At 33.6% G+C, this 12,731-nt stretch overlaps 1 protein-coding gene and 1 long non-coding RNA gene across 2 annotated transcripts; both read left to right on the top strand.

Moving 5' to 3' along the window:
- The first annotated feature begins 2,830 nt into the window (after nt 1-2,830).
- On the top strand, nt 2,831-4,228 carry LOC119639828 (protein phosphatase 1 regulatory subunit 36-like). The gene has a single exon (XM_038037499.1). The coding sequence runs from the start codon at nt 2,831-2,833 to the stop codon at nt 4,226-4,228; it is 1,398 nt and encodes a 465-aa protein (XP_037893427.1).
- Nucleotides 4,229-10,124: 5,896 nt separating this feature from the next.
- LOC119639782 lies at nt 10,125-10,775 on the top strand. The gene is made up of 3 exons (XR_005247575.1): nt 10,125-10,204; nt 10,265-10,303; nt 10,370-10,775. It is a non-coding gene; the product is annotated as an uncharacterized LOC119639782 (long non-coding RNA).
- Nucleotides 10,776-12,731: the final 1,956 nt, after the last annotated feature.

Here is a 12,731-nt window from a genome sequence, read left to right as displayed (position 1 = left end):
ACAAACAAACACAGATAAACAACTTTATTATTGGTTTCAGATACATAGATGCTGAATAGTAAATTTACATTTTTTGTAAAACAAATAATTAAATTTATTCAACAATAACAAACAGCTTTAACGCAATCTATACTTGTATATTATTAGATATTTTTGATAATGTTTTACCTTTTTCCTTTTCACATACAATAAAGCCCGAAATTTTTAATAAATTTCAACCTTTTAATGTTACTTAGCTTTTAAAGTTTTTATAGCATTTCATTTAGTTTAATTATTCTTTTTCCTTTTTTTTATGTTCTCTTCTTGACCTTTCTAAATGACTCGTAAGTGATAGTTAGTTATATGGTTTTCGACGCAGACACAGTAAATCGAAACATAACTGTCGTGGACACACCTTTTTTAATTATTTGGCAAAATTTATTTGCGGTTTTTCAGGTGTGCACAATTGTATAATGGGAAGAGATAGTTAAACATCTATATGACTATTATTTATAATTACACACAAGTGCAGATATATTTACATGCAAGTCTATAAAACATTCGGTTTTACTTCCACATTCTGTCAGACCAAATATTCACGCCATCAATGTTTTCTCTTTAAATTTAGTTTCACATCATATCATAAAAAATCCACTAATTTCATTATTGTTTATGATAGACCTCCCGCTTCATAATGCTAATAGCTAATGTAAACGAAACTAGATGTATAGAATAGCGTGTTAACTGAACACGACGGTACTAATTATCATACCATTACTAGTTTAGATTTAAAATAAAATCACTTAAATATGCAAAACAAAAGTTTTTAATGCTAAAAATAAAAATAACTATTAAAACAAAATCTATTTATCTATTTATTAATTATTACTAATATTATACGTTGATAAGCTAACTTATGCCTATAATAATTTTCCTTCGATATCGTAGAAAAAATTTTGATCATATTTAATTAAGTCAATGCTGAACAGCTTGTTCATCAAACTAGTTATCTTTTTATTCAACGGAGTGAATCATCTGTTGTTGATTTGCTAACTTGCAAGGAAAAAAGAAGAGGATATGATCATTTAATTTTATTTTTTTTGGTTTTTTTAAGGGTAATGGTTGATCTTGTAAAAAAAGACCTTAAATACGTTTCTTGCTCGTAATCTTTTTTTTAAATTGGAAAAACAAAAGAGCTTACATAAATTTCTCGCTCGCAGTCTTTCTCTTACAATTTAAAATTCACAGAGTCCACATTGTAAGCGGTGTAATTTATAAGTAGCATAATTTTATCGCTAAAATTTTGTTTACTCATCAACATTAATAATAAATGAGTCTGGCAATGCTTTAAATTCTCTCCCTATATTTAATATTTTTTGTTCATGAAATATTAGCTGTGTTATGAAAAGAAATTAGTTTTTTGCAAGTTAGAAGGAACACATAAAATGACTAAAATTATTAATTTGCGTAAGATACTTTATGGTTTTTAAAGAAATACTCTGAGTGGTTTGTTGTTGCAATAATGAAATCTGTAAATGGTTTGGTTTTTGCGTATTTTATCGGTGAGTTGTGGGGGTTGAGTTTCCGCGATGATTTATTTAATTGAAAAGCAATGCTTAGAGAAGAACCGGTGACTATGACTAGTTTCTCTAACATGATAGATAGATGATCCATAGATCGCATTTTATTATAAATGATTTGTTGAAGCAGTCACAATATGGTTCTTTTCTTCTTATCAAAGCGTACTGTCACAATATAATTGTGTGCCATATTATAAGCAGCAATCTGAAATATACGTTGCAGGCTTTCCCAAATGTTTTAAAATACGATAAAAACTTATATTATTAGGAAATCACCGAATCTAAAACCGGTAAGCTTAAATATGTCGGAATTGAGAGGGTCTATTAAATTAATTAAATTGCTCGAACTGTTGAAGGAATAGAGTTGTTTAGAATATCCAAATATCTAATAAGTGTAATGATAACTTCCTAAGGAGTCTCGTTGCTCTATATATATCGCAAAGAGGGATCTATTGGTATTGGTATTACTGTATGATTAACGTAGGCATGACTAGCTCTCTAAGGCACAGATAGCAGAGCACATAAATTGAAATCATGAAATTATAGTCACAAACAACCTCTGATTCGGTATTGATTTAAACCTATTAGATGATGCAATCTCTGTACTTAATAAAATAATGAATATGGTTGGAAACAATTGCAGGTACAGGCAAAGATTGTGAATGTCAAGTGAGAATGTTAAATGAATTTGATAATATCCGGTACAAGAAATTTTAAGATCGACTCGCATGTGCATTGGAAATGTGTGCGGCACAATACGAACTTTAAAACATGTGTCTTGTAAATACAATGGATTCAACAACGCTCTGCGACGGTTATCAAAAAATTTTATAGTTTTCCTATATCATTTGTCTTTCGGTGCGACATGGAATCGGCATTATACTTACAAGCTTCTGAATCTGTAGTGTAATAAACGCCATACTGCCGCAGATGTTTTGTCAACTTTATTCAAAACTCTTGCAGTCTTACAAAGATTTTTTTAAGTGTAGTTAATCTAAAGACTAGAAAAAAGATGTGTTAATACCTTTAGGTTAATTAAAATATTTGGGCGCATAAAGGTATCGATATATTATTCATCGATAGTTCATACTTGTTGCGTAAGTGTTTGAAACTTGATATTCAAATTCATTTGAACCTAGATGGGAGGCATATAAGAGTCAATTCAATTGATTAGATTTTGTTATATTTTTAAATAATTTTTTTTCGGTTTACTTTTTATATATTTTGTTAAAGAACCCGTTTCCACTATAAATTGCGCTTTTCGTGAAAAAATGCTACGCGTTAACACATCCAATTTCGTTCCAAAATATATTAGCGGCCGTTGGGTTTGGAATGAAGAGAAAGAAAAATTTTTATTTGACTGTCGAAAGGATGCTTCAAAAGAGGCAAAAAAAGACGAATTCATGATGACGAATGGTTTTAATTTTTCTACAACTCTCAATCAAGTACACGAGCTCATTTACCGCCAGGAATTCCAAAGACCCCTTATATCCTACGACTATGATTTTATTACAACACAAGACGTCCAAAATTTGGTTGCATTTTTGGCACCGTCAACATTATTGAGTAAAAGTTTGGTTGAGTTTATTAACACCGAAACAGTTGCGTCTTTCCTAAAGGCTCTGATAATTTATTTTCAATATTTCTTGCAAGTAGTAGAGTTTATATTAATTCAACGGGATGAGATAACCGGAGAAAAGGCTATATTATTAAATGCTGAGAATCCTGATATGCAACGCGCATTTTCAGCTCACTTGCAACAATATCGCTTGCTAGTGGCTCGAGAATATAGTCATATTATTTTGGGAGAAGGCGACACAAAAAAATTTTATCACATTAAACCCATCGTGAATATATCAAGATCAAGTTTTGATGATTCATTTCATGAAGCGTTTTTGGCTTATTGTACTCAGGTTGTTTGGATTACGTTGCATCGACGTGCCTACGACGTTATTGACATGGAAATGAACCGTTTGTTCCGTTCGGAACATTTCAAATTGACAAAATATCCAAGATATCAATTCACCAAACCGGAGGCCCAAACGTTATATGGTCCAAATTACAAACTATGTAATTATCGAACTCAAAATTCGCCATTAATTCAGGAACTAACCAAAGTGGATAAACGTAATTTACCAATTTTATACATAGGAAAACAAAAGTATCGTGGCAATGATCTTCGAATAATGCAAATTGAATTGGAATATATTGTGGATTCGGCGCAATTGTCTCTAATTGGATTTAATTTGGGTATATTAGGACATCCGAAAAGGCTCTACAATACACTTTTAAGACTTGACTGGGAGGCAGTGCGGAAGAATAATTTTTCGGCAACCTATGATCCCTTCGGCATCTTTAGGCAACCTCATTTGGAGATACCTTCTTTAGACGAAGAGAAACTAAGACAGTACAGTGAAACCTATGATTCCCTTTATGAGGTGAAAAGAAGAAATGAAGTTTGGAGCCCCTCTATGATTAGAAAGTGGAAGAAGCGCGATAAAATTGTGAAATATTTTGAGGCGGAAGGTGTCATCTCAGACGTTTGGGTAAAGTGCATCAAGGAAGTTGCTGATACTTCTGATGGGCCATCAGTTGAAGGAATTGTAAAGAAATTTCTCGATGAAAAAGCAAAACTTCGAAAGGGGAAACAAAGAAATCGAATAGCATGAAATGAATGAAGGTCGCGGTAAAGTAATTAATAAATTTTATGACATGAAGTCGCTTGTTGTTTTTTTATGATCATCCTTACTTCGCTTTGCCCGTTATGCTGTCGTTGATTGGGAGTGTTTTTATGTTGCATGAAGGTTAAGTGCGAGACATAACTTGTGCGGTGCTTATATGACAACCGCTATAATTCGTGTACCTGTCTGTTAAATAATTTGTTGGGTAGATTAAAGTCGTGCTTGCCTTTCCTGATGATCTTGGCCGCCTACTCTACTGTTTTTGTCGTAGTTGTTGTATATGTTGATCACCGGGTGCCGCTTGTATTTCTGGCGCTCACAATTGGTTGGTAATTTATAAGATTGTCTTGTATTGCAGCGGAGAAAACCTTGCGGCTGCGGAGGTACGAGTTCTAGTCGTGGGATTAATTTTGCATTATGATTAGGTAGCGATATGATTATAACGTTAACCAACGTCGTTTCATGCCAATGCATACGCAATCTCTTTCGAAGTTTAAGCAATTTAGTTTCCTTTAGCTTTGAATACGTCAGGTTATATACAAAAGAAACGCCATTTACCGAAAATTTTCTTGTTGATTAAATTGTTGATGAACGATGAGTGATGAAAAAGGGGGCCGCACAGGAGATCATAATGTATGATAGAGAAATGATTAATAGCAATTTTAAAGACAAATATCTATTAGATAGGTAGGTTGGCTTATTATCAATTCCTTCATCTCAACCAAATCAAGTAATCAGTGGCTACCAACAACAGTTAATGTGACTAGGGAGACCATTAAAAGGAAGGGAAGGTCGAAGAGACACGATTGAGTTGTGGACCAAATGAACTGTTATTCCTTTGAACAACATGAAAGTTATGCGCACCCAGAAAAATGGAGAAAATAGATAGGTAGAATTTTAAGTTGAAAATATTAAACCACTTTTTTGAAATAAAACACCATTTTTAATTTGAAAAAATTATGGATGATGTCCTGGAAAAGTTGGATCTTCAAAGATACATTGGAAGAAAAGTTAAAGAGAAAATTGCAGAAGGAAATTTACAATACCATCATCAACACTACTCTTGCATTAACCCTCAATTAACTCCACCTCTATATCCAACAAATGTTGAGAAAACCAAGATCCAAACATCATCGAGAATTCGCCTTGGTCATACAATTGCAACTCACCAATGGATCCTGAAGAAGTCTTCTCCCCCAATCTGCTGTTGTGGACAAACTCTTACTATAAAGCACATTCTCTGCGACTGCCTCAACTTTTCCTTGACTAGAAGTATTGCATTTGGAACGATTAACCCTTTGAACATTCTACAATCAGCTTCAGAACAGAATATCAATTCAATATTTTACTTTATTAATACTACTAAGCTTATTATCTAATATCCATTTATTTAAATTAGAGCCGATAGCCTGTGTTGCTAGTGCTCAGTGTCATTTTTTTAGTCTAAGAATTCAATTCATTAGTCTAAAATTAAAATAATAATAATAATAATTTGAAAAAAGTAAAACAAGATCAGAGTTCTAGTAAGATACTATAAAAATACTAAAATAGATAGAAAACAGGTAAGAACATTGCAGTTGGGCAAAGACGATCCTTAAATAGAAAAGTTATTTACTCGTTTAGCACACTTTTCATAGAAGTCCGCATATTGAACGATGCCCAGAATTTTATTTACTTTCTAAAAATTTGATTATGTTTCAGTTTCCATCATAAAAAACTGGAAATTGGGCTTTCTCTTCATACAATGGCTTGCTTTTCATGACAATGCCTATAAAATCGACCAATGTAGTTCAAATTCCGTATAGTTAATATTTTTGTTGAATTACTATTAAGAACCAATTTTCATCATAAAGTATTAAAAATTAAACCTTTTTTTTGAAGGGCTTACAATAGTCGGAAGCTATCTTATATGGAGTGGGGTCCAAGGAATGTGGTTTAAAATTGGTTCATTTAATGTCTACTTTATGTTGAATTTAATGAACAAATTTTCATCACAACTCCTAACAATTGCACCTTTACAAGGCTTCCATGGTCCGAATTCGGTAAGGTTAATTTCTTCGTTAATTTGTTTATTACGAAACAATTTTCACCATGCATTATACTTTTTTATTAAATAAACTTTCGATTTTCGTAACAACGGTTATATGAGTGGGATTCAAGAAAATGGCCAAGCCAAATCAAAACTTTCATATCAATTTAGAATGTCCGAATACTGAGCAAGTTTTTTCGAAAAATTTTGAAAATTGGAATTTTTTCCATATAATGGCATTCCAAGTAAGGCGTTAAATAGGAAATTGGCGATCCGGGCAGGTTTGAATGACGTTCGTCCTTGGGTCAAGACACGTCGCTCTACCAAGTTTTATCAAAGCATCTCAAAAATTGCGACCTGTAGCGTGACGACAAAAATACATGAGCAAGCATATAATAAAAGATGGGTCTGTCTTCAGTCCTTCTGAGTGTTACAATGTCCGCACAAACTTAATATGCCTTGTACCACAAATGGTGTGGGATATAAAAATTTATATGCATGAGTAGCCGAGCAGCCAAACGATCGCGACTAACAGGTTTTAATAAGCGTATGATCTAAGTTATCCGGCAGCCTTCAAATTTACTTACAAAATCTATAGACGGTAAACAAACAAATAGAAGCAATGGTGTAAATAAAAAAAGCCCATTTACATGCGGCCTTTTGACTTGTCACCCAAGGGCACTCTGATAGCGAGAACGGATTATGTGGGGAGAAGAGACAACTGGAGAAAAGTTTCATTTAAGCAACTTATTAGGCCGAAGAAGGCAACGAAGAAAAGTATTAGTCGGATTACGTACCTTTGTTATCGATCTTTGACCGTAACGTAATAATACAATTTTAGAAAAGCCGATTTTTTTGCAATTTCTATGGGCGCAGCTAGCCACTTTGACTTCGATTGTACCACAAACACTGAATAGAGGGATATCATCAGCATCCTTTTTCGGAAGAGGAGATTTGTAAATTGGGAACAAAGTCTGCTACAACTTTAAGCTTTTTTTAGATGAAAGCACAAACAACAAAACCACTATCATCTCCGTCTGTCAATCCAACCGACGTGGAGAAGTACGAGAAAATTAAATTGGAGCGTAAAAAACAAAACGAAATCGTGTGGCCGCGTCAAAATGTCGCAAACGTTAACTTGAGCGCATTTCAAAATTAAAAAAAAGTTAAATTACGTAAAGGAAAATACGAAAATGCTGACAAATTCGTATTTGCAATAGGGTTTGGACAGCAAAGTCGGAATGGTTTGATAGGGTAAATAACTGTTAATATTAATTTTTAAGAGAAGAGTAATTTGTTAAATTTTTGGATGCTATTTACTGGTCCAGACAAATATTCGGTATTTTACTTGGCATAATCTGGGAAAGTCGGTGAACTTGGTTATTATGCGAAATTGGCTAATATGCACTATTTATAATTAGCTAATGCGTAATGTAATTTAGAAATTAAACAAAAAATCTTTTTTTTTTAACGTCATTGATTTGGCTCGTATTTATAAAGTATATATTTATCAAATTAATTAACATTTATGTTTTACATAATTCCTTTTTACTTGCATTATTTGCATTTGATCCCTTTTGCTTAGAATCACTCTATTAGAAGATCATCTTCGGTGTGTTCGTTCGCAGCACTTTCACTCCGGAAGCTTCATTATGCAATTTGTGTGATTTGTATCGGCCTAAACCTCCGTTGACCTTCAATAATGTTATTGAAATTCTTTTACAAACAATATCCAACTTGACACAATCTTCAATCAATCAATCAGTTTTATCAATCCAAAAATCAATAATTCATCCCTGCACAGCCAAAGTCGGATATCAAGGATACCAATCGTCTGGACTAAACCCCAGAATGGATAGAACTGAGTGGACTATTGCAACTTAAATAACTACTACAAGAGAGGTCAAACATCAAAAATCAATAATAAATCACCACGAGATCTGCATCATCAAATTTCTCTGATTTCATCATTTACAGGCATTCATTCCTCTCTTATATACAAAAAAAGCCACAAAAAACCTCAATACTTAAACAAAACATAAACTTTTTAGCTGCCAACAAAAACTATTTGTTCTTGTGTCTGCGAAGACGAGGACCTACGCATTTTGTTGCTGTCAATAGCACGTGTTGCAAACAAAAAACATCCAAAATAAAATTTCGTCCCAATTGAAAACCAAAGTTTGGCAGTAATATTACACTTATGTATGAGACGTATCGGTTTTCATCGATTGGTCGTTTATCATCGAAGGATTTGCAAAACCCCTAGCACAAACATTGAAAATAATAAAGAAACGGGGCATGCAGAGAGGGAAAATTAGTGCTGTTCTTAAAATAGAAGAAGAAGCGATTTGCGAGCGATCTAACTAAAAGTAAGAAAAACAACTAAAACACTGAATCACCGAACAACTAGTGAGCCAATTGATCGGAAGTGCTTTAAGGAAATATCTCAGCAATTTCATTACCAATATCGGGCGGCCAAACTAAGGTCAGCTTGCACTATACAACCGCCGCTACTAACACACAAGTCAAATTTTAAGTTTCGATGGGTGCTACAAAGGAAAGGAGGGACACACCCGTCGTTTCTGTGGTCGCGTAGCTTTTCGAATGGAATGAGCGGCTCATAAAGAAAGTAAACAGTGATAATTTCACATCTGAAGATAACTCGCAGAAAGAGCAATTTTAACGAATTAAGCTTTGCAAGGTTTCGAGACGGCAGATCCTGACTCATTCAAAATACTGGTGGTATGGTATAATTTTGAAAGAGTTGTGGGAATTGTTGATGCATTTTGCCAGAATTGTTGGCCTATCTATGCTGTATAATGACGGAGTGGAAATAACTAGTTGGGCGAAAGTCTTGCTTATAGACAAGGGGAGGGACGCCAACAAATATAATAATGAGCCTGGGAACACAACGGACGAAATGGTTGTCATTAAGCTTTACAACGGAAACTAGAAGCCAATCATTGAAAGAAGGAGAATCTTCTACGAGCAAATAATCAGAGATGAACAAGAGCGCAGGAACTGCATTGCGTTCGAAACAGTCGGACACAAGAAAGGCAGCCCTCAAAATGCATGTGAACGTTGCGTACTAAGTCATTCGGTAAACTTCGTGCCCCCAAAAATACCCAAATTAAACATCGAGCTATAATCCTAAAGCGACGGCACTTTCAAAATTTTTTCTCTCTCTTCGCCTATAGAATTGCATTTATCTGAAGTTTTGTTACTGTAATTTAATCAAACATATATCCTATGCGAATAAAGAGGGCGAGAGAGAGAGAGAGAGAGAGAGAGAGAGAGAGAATAAAGAGACGTGGAAAATTATGGTATTAGATGAGATGTTGTTTATGTGAAATTGTTACAGATATCATCTTTTCACACATATTGTTACAAAATACATGAAATGCGGTATGACATGTAACATGTAGATATAGTTGTGCATGTACGCACATTTATATGCCGAAACGCAAACATGGTCCAAGGTAATCATAATGGATGAGTTATATAATATTTTGTCAAAAAAAAAGAAAAGAAAAGATAATAAAAGAAAAAGAAACGGATATGATGCCATAGAATGGCCAATAAAAGTCAGTGAAGAGTTGAATAAATACAATAAGCGGACGTTAAGGAAAATATATAAAAACACTTGTTAAGAAAAATTGAAAAGATTATAACAATATTAAAATAAATATTAAAAAAAATATATGTTTGTAAACAAACATAAAAGTAAAGTTTAGTAACAGATAAAAAGTCTGAAATAAAAAAGCTAGAGTTTAGAAAAAAGAGAAAAGTCTGAGATCCCTTAAAACTTAGTCAATTGAATTAGTTTTCGTCTTTCTTTTTTTGTAGATCTTATTCCTTAACAATATAGAAACAAACTTTGCGTAGACACGTGATGAATTGGCGGTGGAAACAGTGCTGGTCAGAATGTAAGCAATGTAAGTAATGTATGTCAAGCGAATGCCAGAACTCATCCCATAGTGACATTTTCTTAATAGATTTGAAGTACTTTAGTACCAGATGTGTTCCAAAGAAAGGTGACTTTTTATTTTTGTTGAAAAATATTCATTTATTCATTAATATATTGTTTGCGCTTTTCCCAGTCCTCCAAGTATTTTCAATACGCCCTTTTTGGTATGGCCTTGCGCTCTCCCGGCGAGCTAATTTCTAGTCGTAGCAAACCTCCACCCTTTCATGGGTCTTGGGAATAGGAAAAAGTCACAGAGGCCAAAGTCCGACATATACGGTGACTTGGGCACGATTGCGGTCTTGTTTTTGGCCAAAAAATTACGAGCAAGCAAGGACTTGTGAGCATTCGCATTATCGTGGCGCAATATCCATGAATTGAGGTTTGTAGAAAAGTATATTGCATTTTCAAGTGCTTTTGTCACATCGCTTTACGCAAAGTACCTTACTGGCGACCTTCTGACACTTTGGCTTTCAATTTTTGAGACTTTTTGATCACATTTGGCACATTGACGCTTTTTGAAAATTGCTTGGATCCGACAACATTTTCGACCGCACTCCATATAACACCTTATTTTAATAAGTAGCTAGAAAAAAATATTGTAATTTTCTGTATGTTTGTGTTAGCTGAATATCAACCGTAAATAAATAAACAAATAAAGATGTAAAATAAATAAGTAAATAATTGATTTCGTCACAAAATCGCTTCGTAATAGTTATTCGCCATTTTAAATTGCTGCGAAAACTTTGTGAGAAGCGGTCCCACGGACACTGAATTAACCTTGTCGAATTTTAAGAGCGCATATTTGTTTTTTAGATCCCAATCCATATAAGGATTCTAATGAAAAATAGGCCTTTATGTGCAGAAGTGTCCTAATTTTTAATATTTTAATGGGGAAACTTTATCCTGGGTAACTCAACCATAGGGATTTAGTCTATTCTAGTATAATCTATTTATTAGATTGTACCATATCGTATATGAGGGACTCTCATGAAAACAAAACTTTCTACGGCGGCAAATTCTAATCTGTGGTTGATATGACGGAAGCAACTGGAAAATAATAAAATCTTCGAAAAAATTAATTAACTTTGGTGAAGTTGGCCAAAGTAATTTGACGTTTGGAGTGTTTTTCAATATCATAGGAATAATGCACAGATTTTAGTGTGATTGAGTGAGTGATTGTATTAGGAGATGTGATGCTAGCTATCTAATGGTTAGCCTCGGCCGACTATAGCAGTCTTGCTTATCATTATTATTCTAATTTATTTAGACTAAAAGTGAGATGAACCCTAGCACCTAGGCCTCTTTTTTTTTCTTAATGCTAGTAAGTAAGAAATATTTTATTGATGTTATATTCTCCAGGCACTTTCGTGATGTCCATATGGTTTGACGCTTAAAAACTGAGTCTTCGCATATAGGAAGAAGTTTTCGCACTCATAAAGAACTAAATAATTTTCTAATAGCAAGTTTCTTTGAGAAAGCAAAGCTTCCCCCTTTATCGGCCCATAATCGTATGTTGTTTTCTTCCGTGACGGGAATTACGTATACTAGAGACATGTTATACTTGCATCTGATATTTCTTGAGTGTCAGCCATTATGATGGTTAAGCGTAGGTTAGGACTTTTTTTCAAAATCTATTGAAATTAACCGACACTTTTCACCTTATGCGATATAAAGCAAAGTTTAAGTCTTTTGATAATCACTCTTTAATGTTTAGTTATTTTGTTGCATCTTTTATAAAAAGCGAGTGAATTATTTGTTATTTGGCAGGTGTCAACTATAATCAGGTTATACGGTATGCTTGTATAGAGCTTTATGTAAAACTCTACCGACATACGCTATGTTGCAAATACAGATGCATGCACATATATTGCTGTAACTTTGCTCTTTCTTTATAATAAACTAAATGTATAAAACAAAAACAAAAAAAAAAAATAAACATTTTCCTTTAGTTTTTACCTCGTTTTTTCATTTATTGTGTTTAAGGTTGAAAAGGTTGCCTCTGTGCTCGCTAAATATGCACATGTATGTGTTATATTATATACACATATGTATAAAAGGTTCTCTACTTTGTTTTCATTTCTCATACTTAATGGTAAAGAGTTTTCTTGTTATTTTTCTGTGGTTTTTTACTAAATAAATGCTAACATTTACACGACCACGTCTTGGTGTCAAGTTGCTTTCGTCTCTCATTGTTTGTTTCTTTTTGGGATAAAGTAACGTAAAGTTTTTGCTGTTTGTTTTCTTCTCTCTTTTCTTATGTATGCGAAATGGCCTAAAAATATTAAATTAAAAATAAGTAAAAAAGTTATATTCACTGCAGGCCGTGTTACGCACACCAGCTTAGAGATATTTCGCTATTTAGTGGGCGTGGTTTGGTGGGCTGATCGGAAACATTTTCGTATTTATTTATGTGAGAAATATTTGCCGAAAATCTTAAGTAAATATTCGCTTTAGGTAAAGAAATCCATGGGCATATCGCGCTCCTTCTGTCCAGG

Source organism: Glossina fuscipes, unplaced genomic scaffold (assembly GCF_014805625.2).
Source record: "Glossina fuscipes isolate IAEA_lab_2018 unplaced genomic scaffold, Yale_Gfus_2 113, whole genome shotgun sequence".
Classification (NCBI taxonomy): domain Eukaryota; kingdom Metazoa; phylum Arthropoda; class Insecta; order Diptera; family Glossinidae; genus Glossina; species Glossina fuscipes.
Note: the sequence above shows the minus strand (reverse complement) of the source record. Positions and strands in the feature narration are given on the sequence as shown.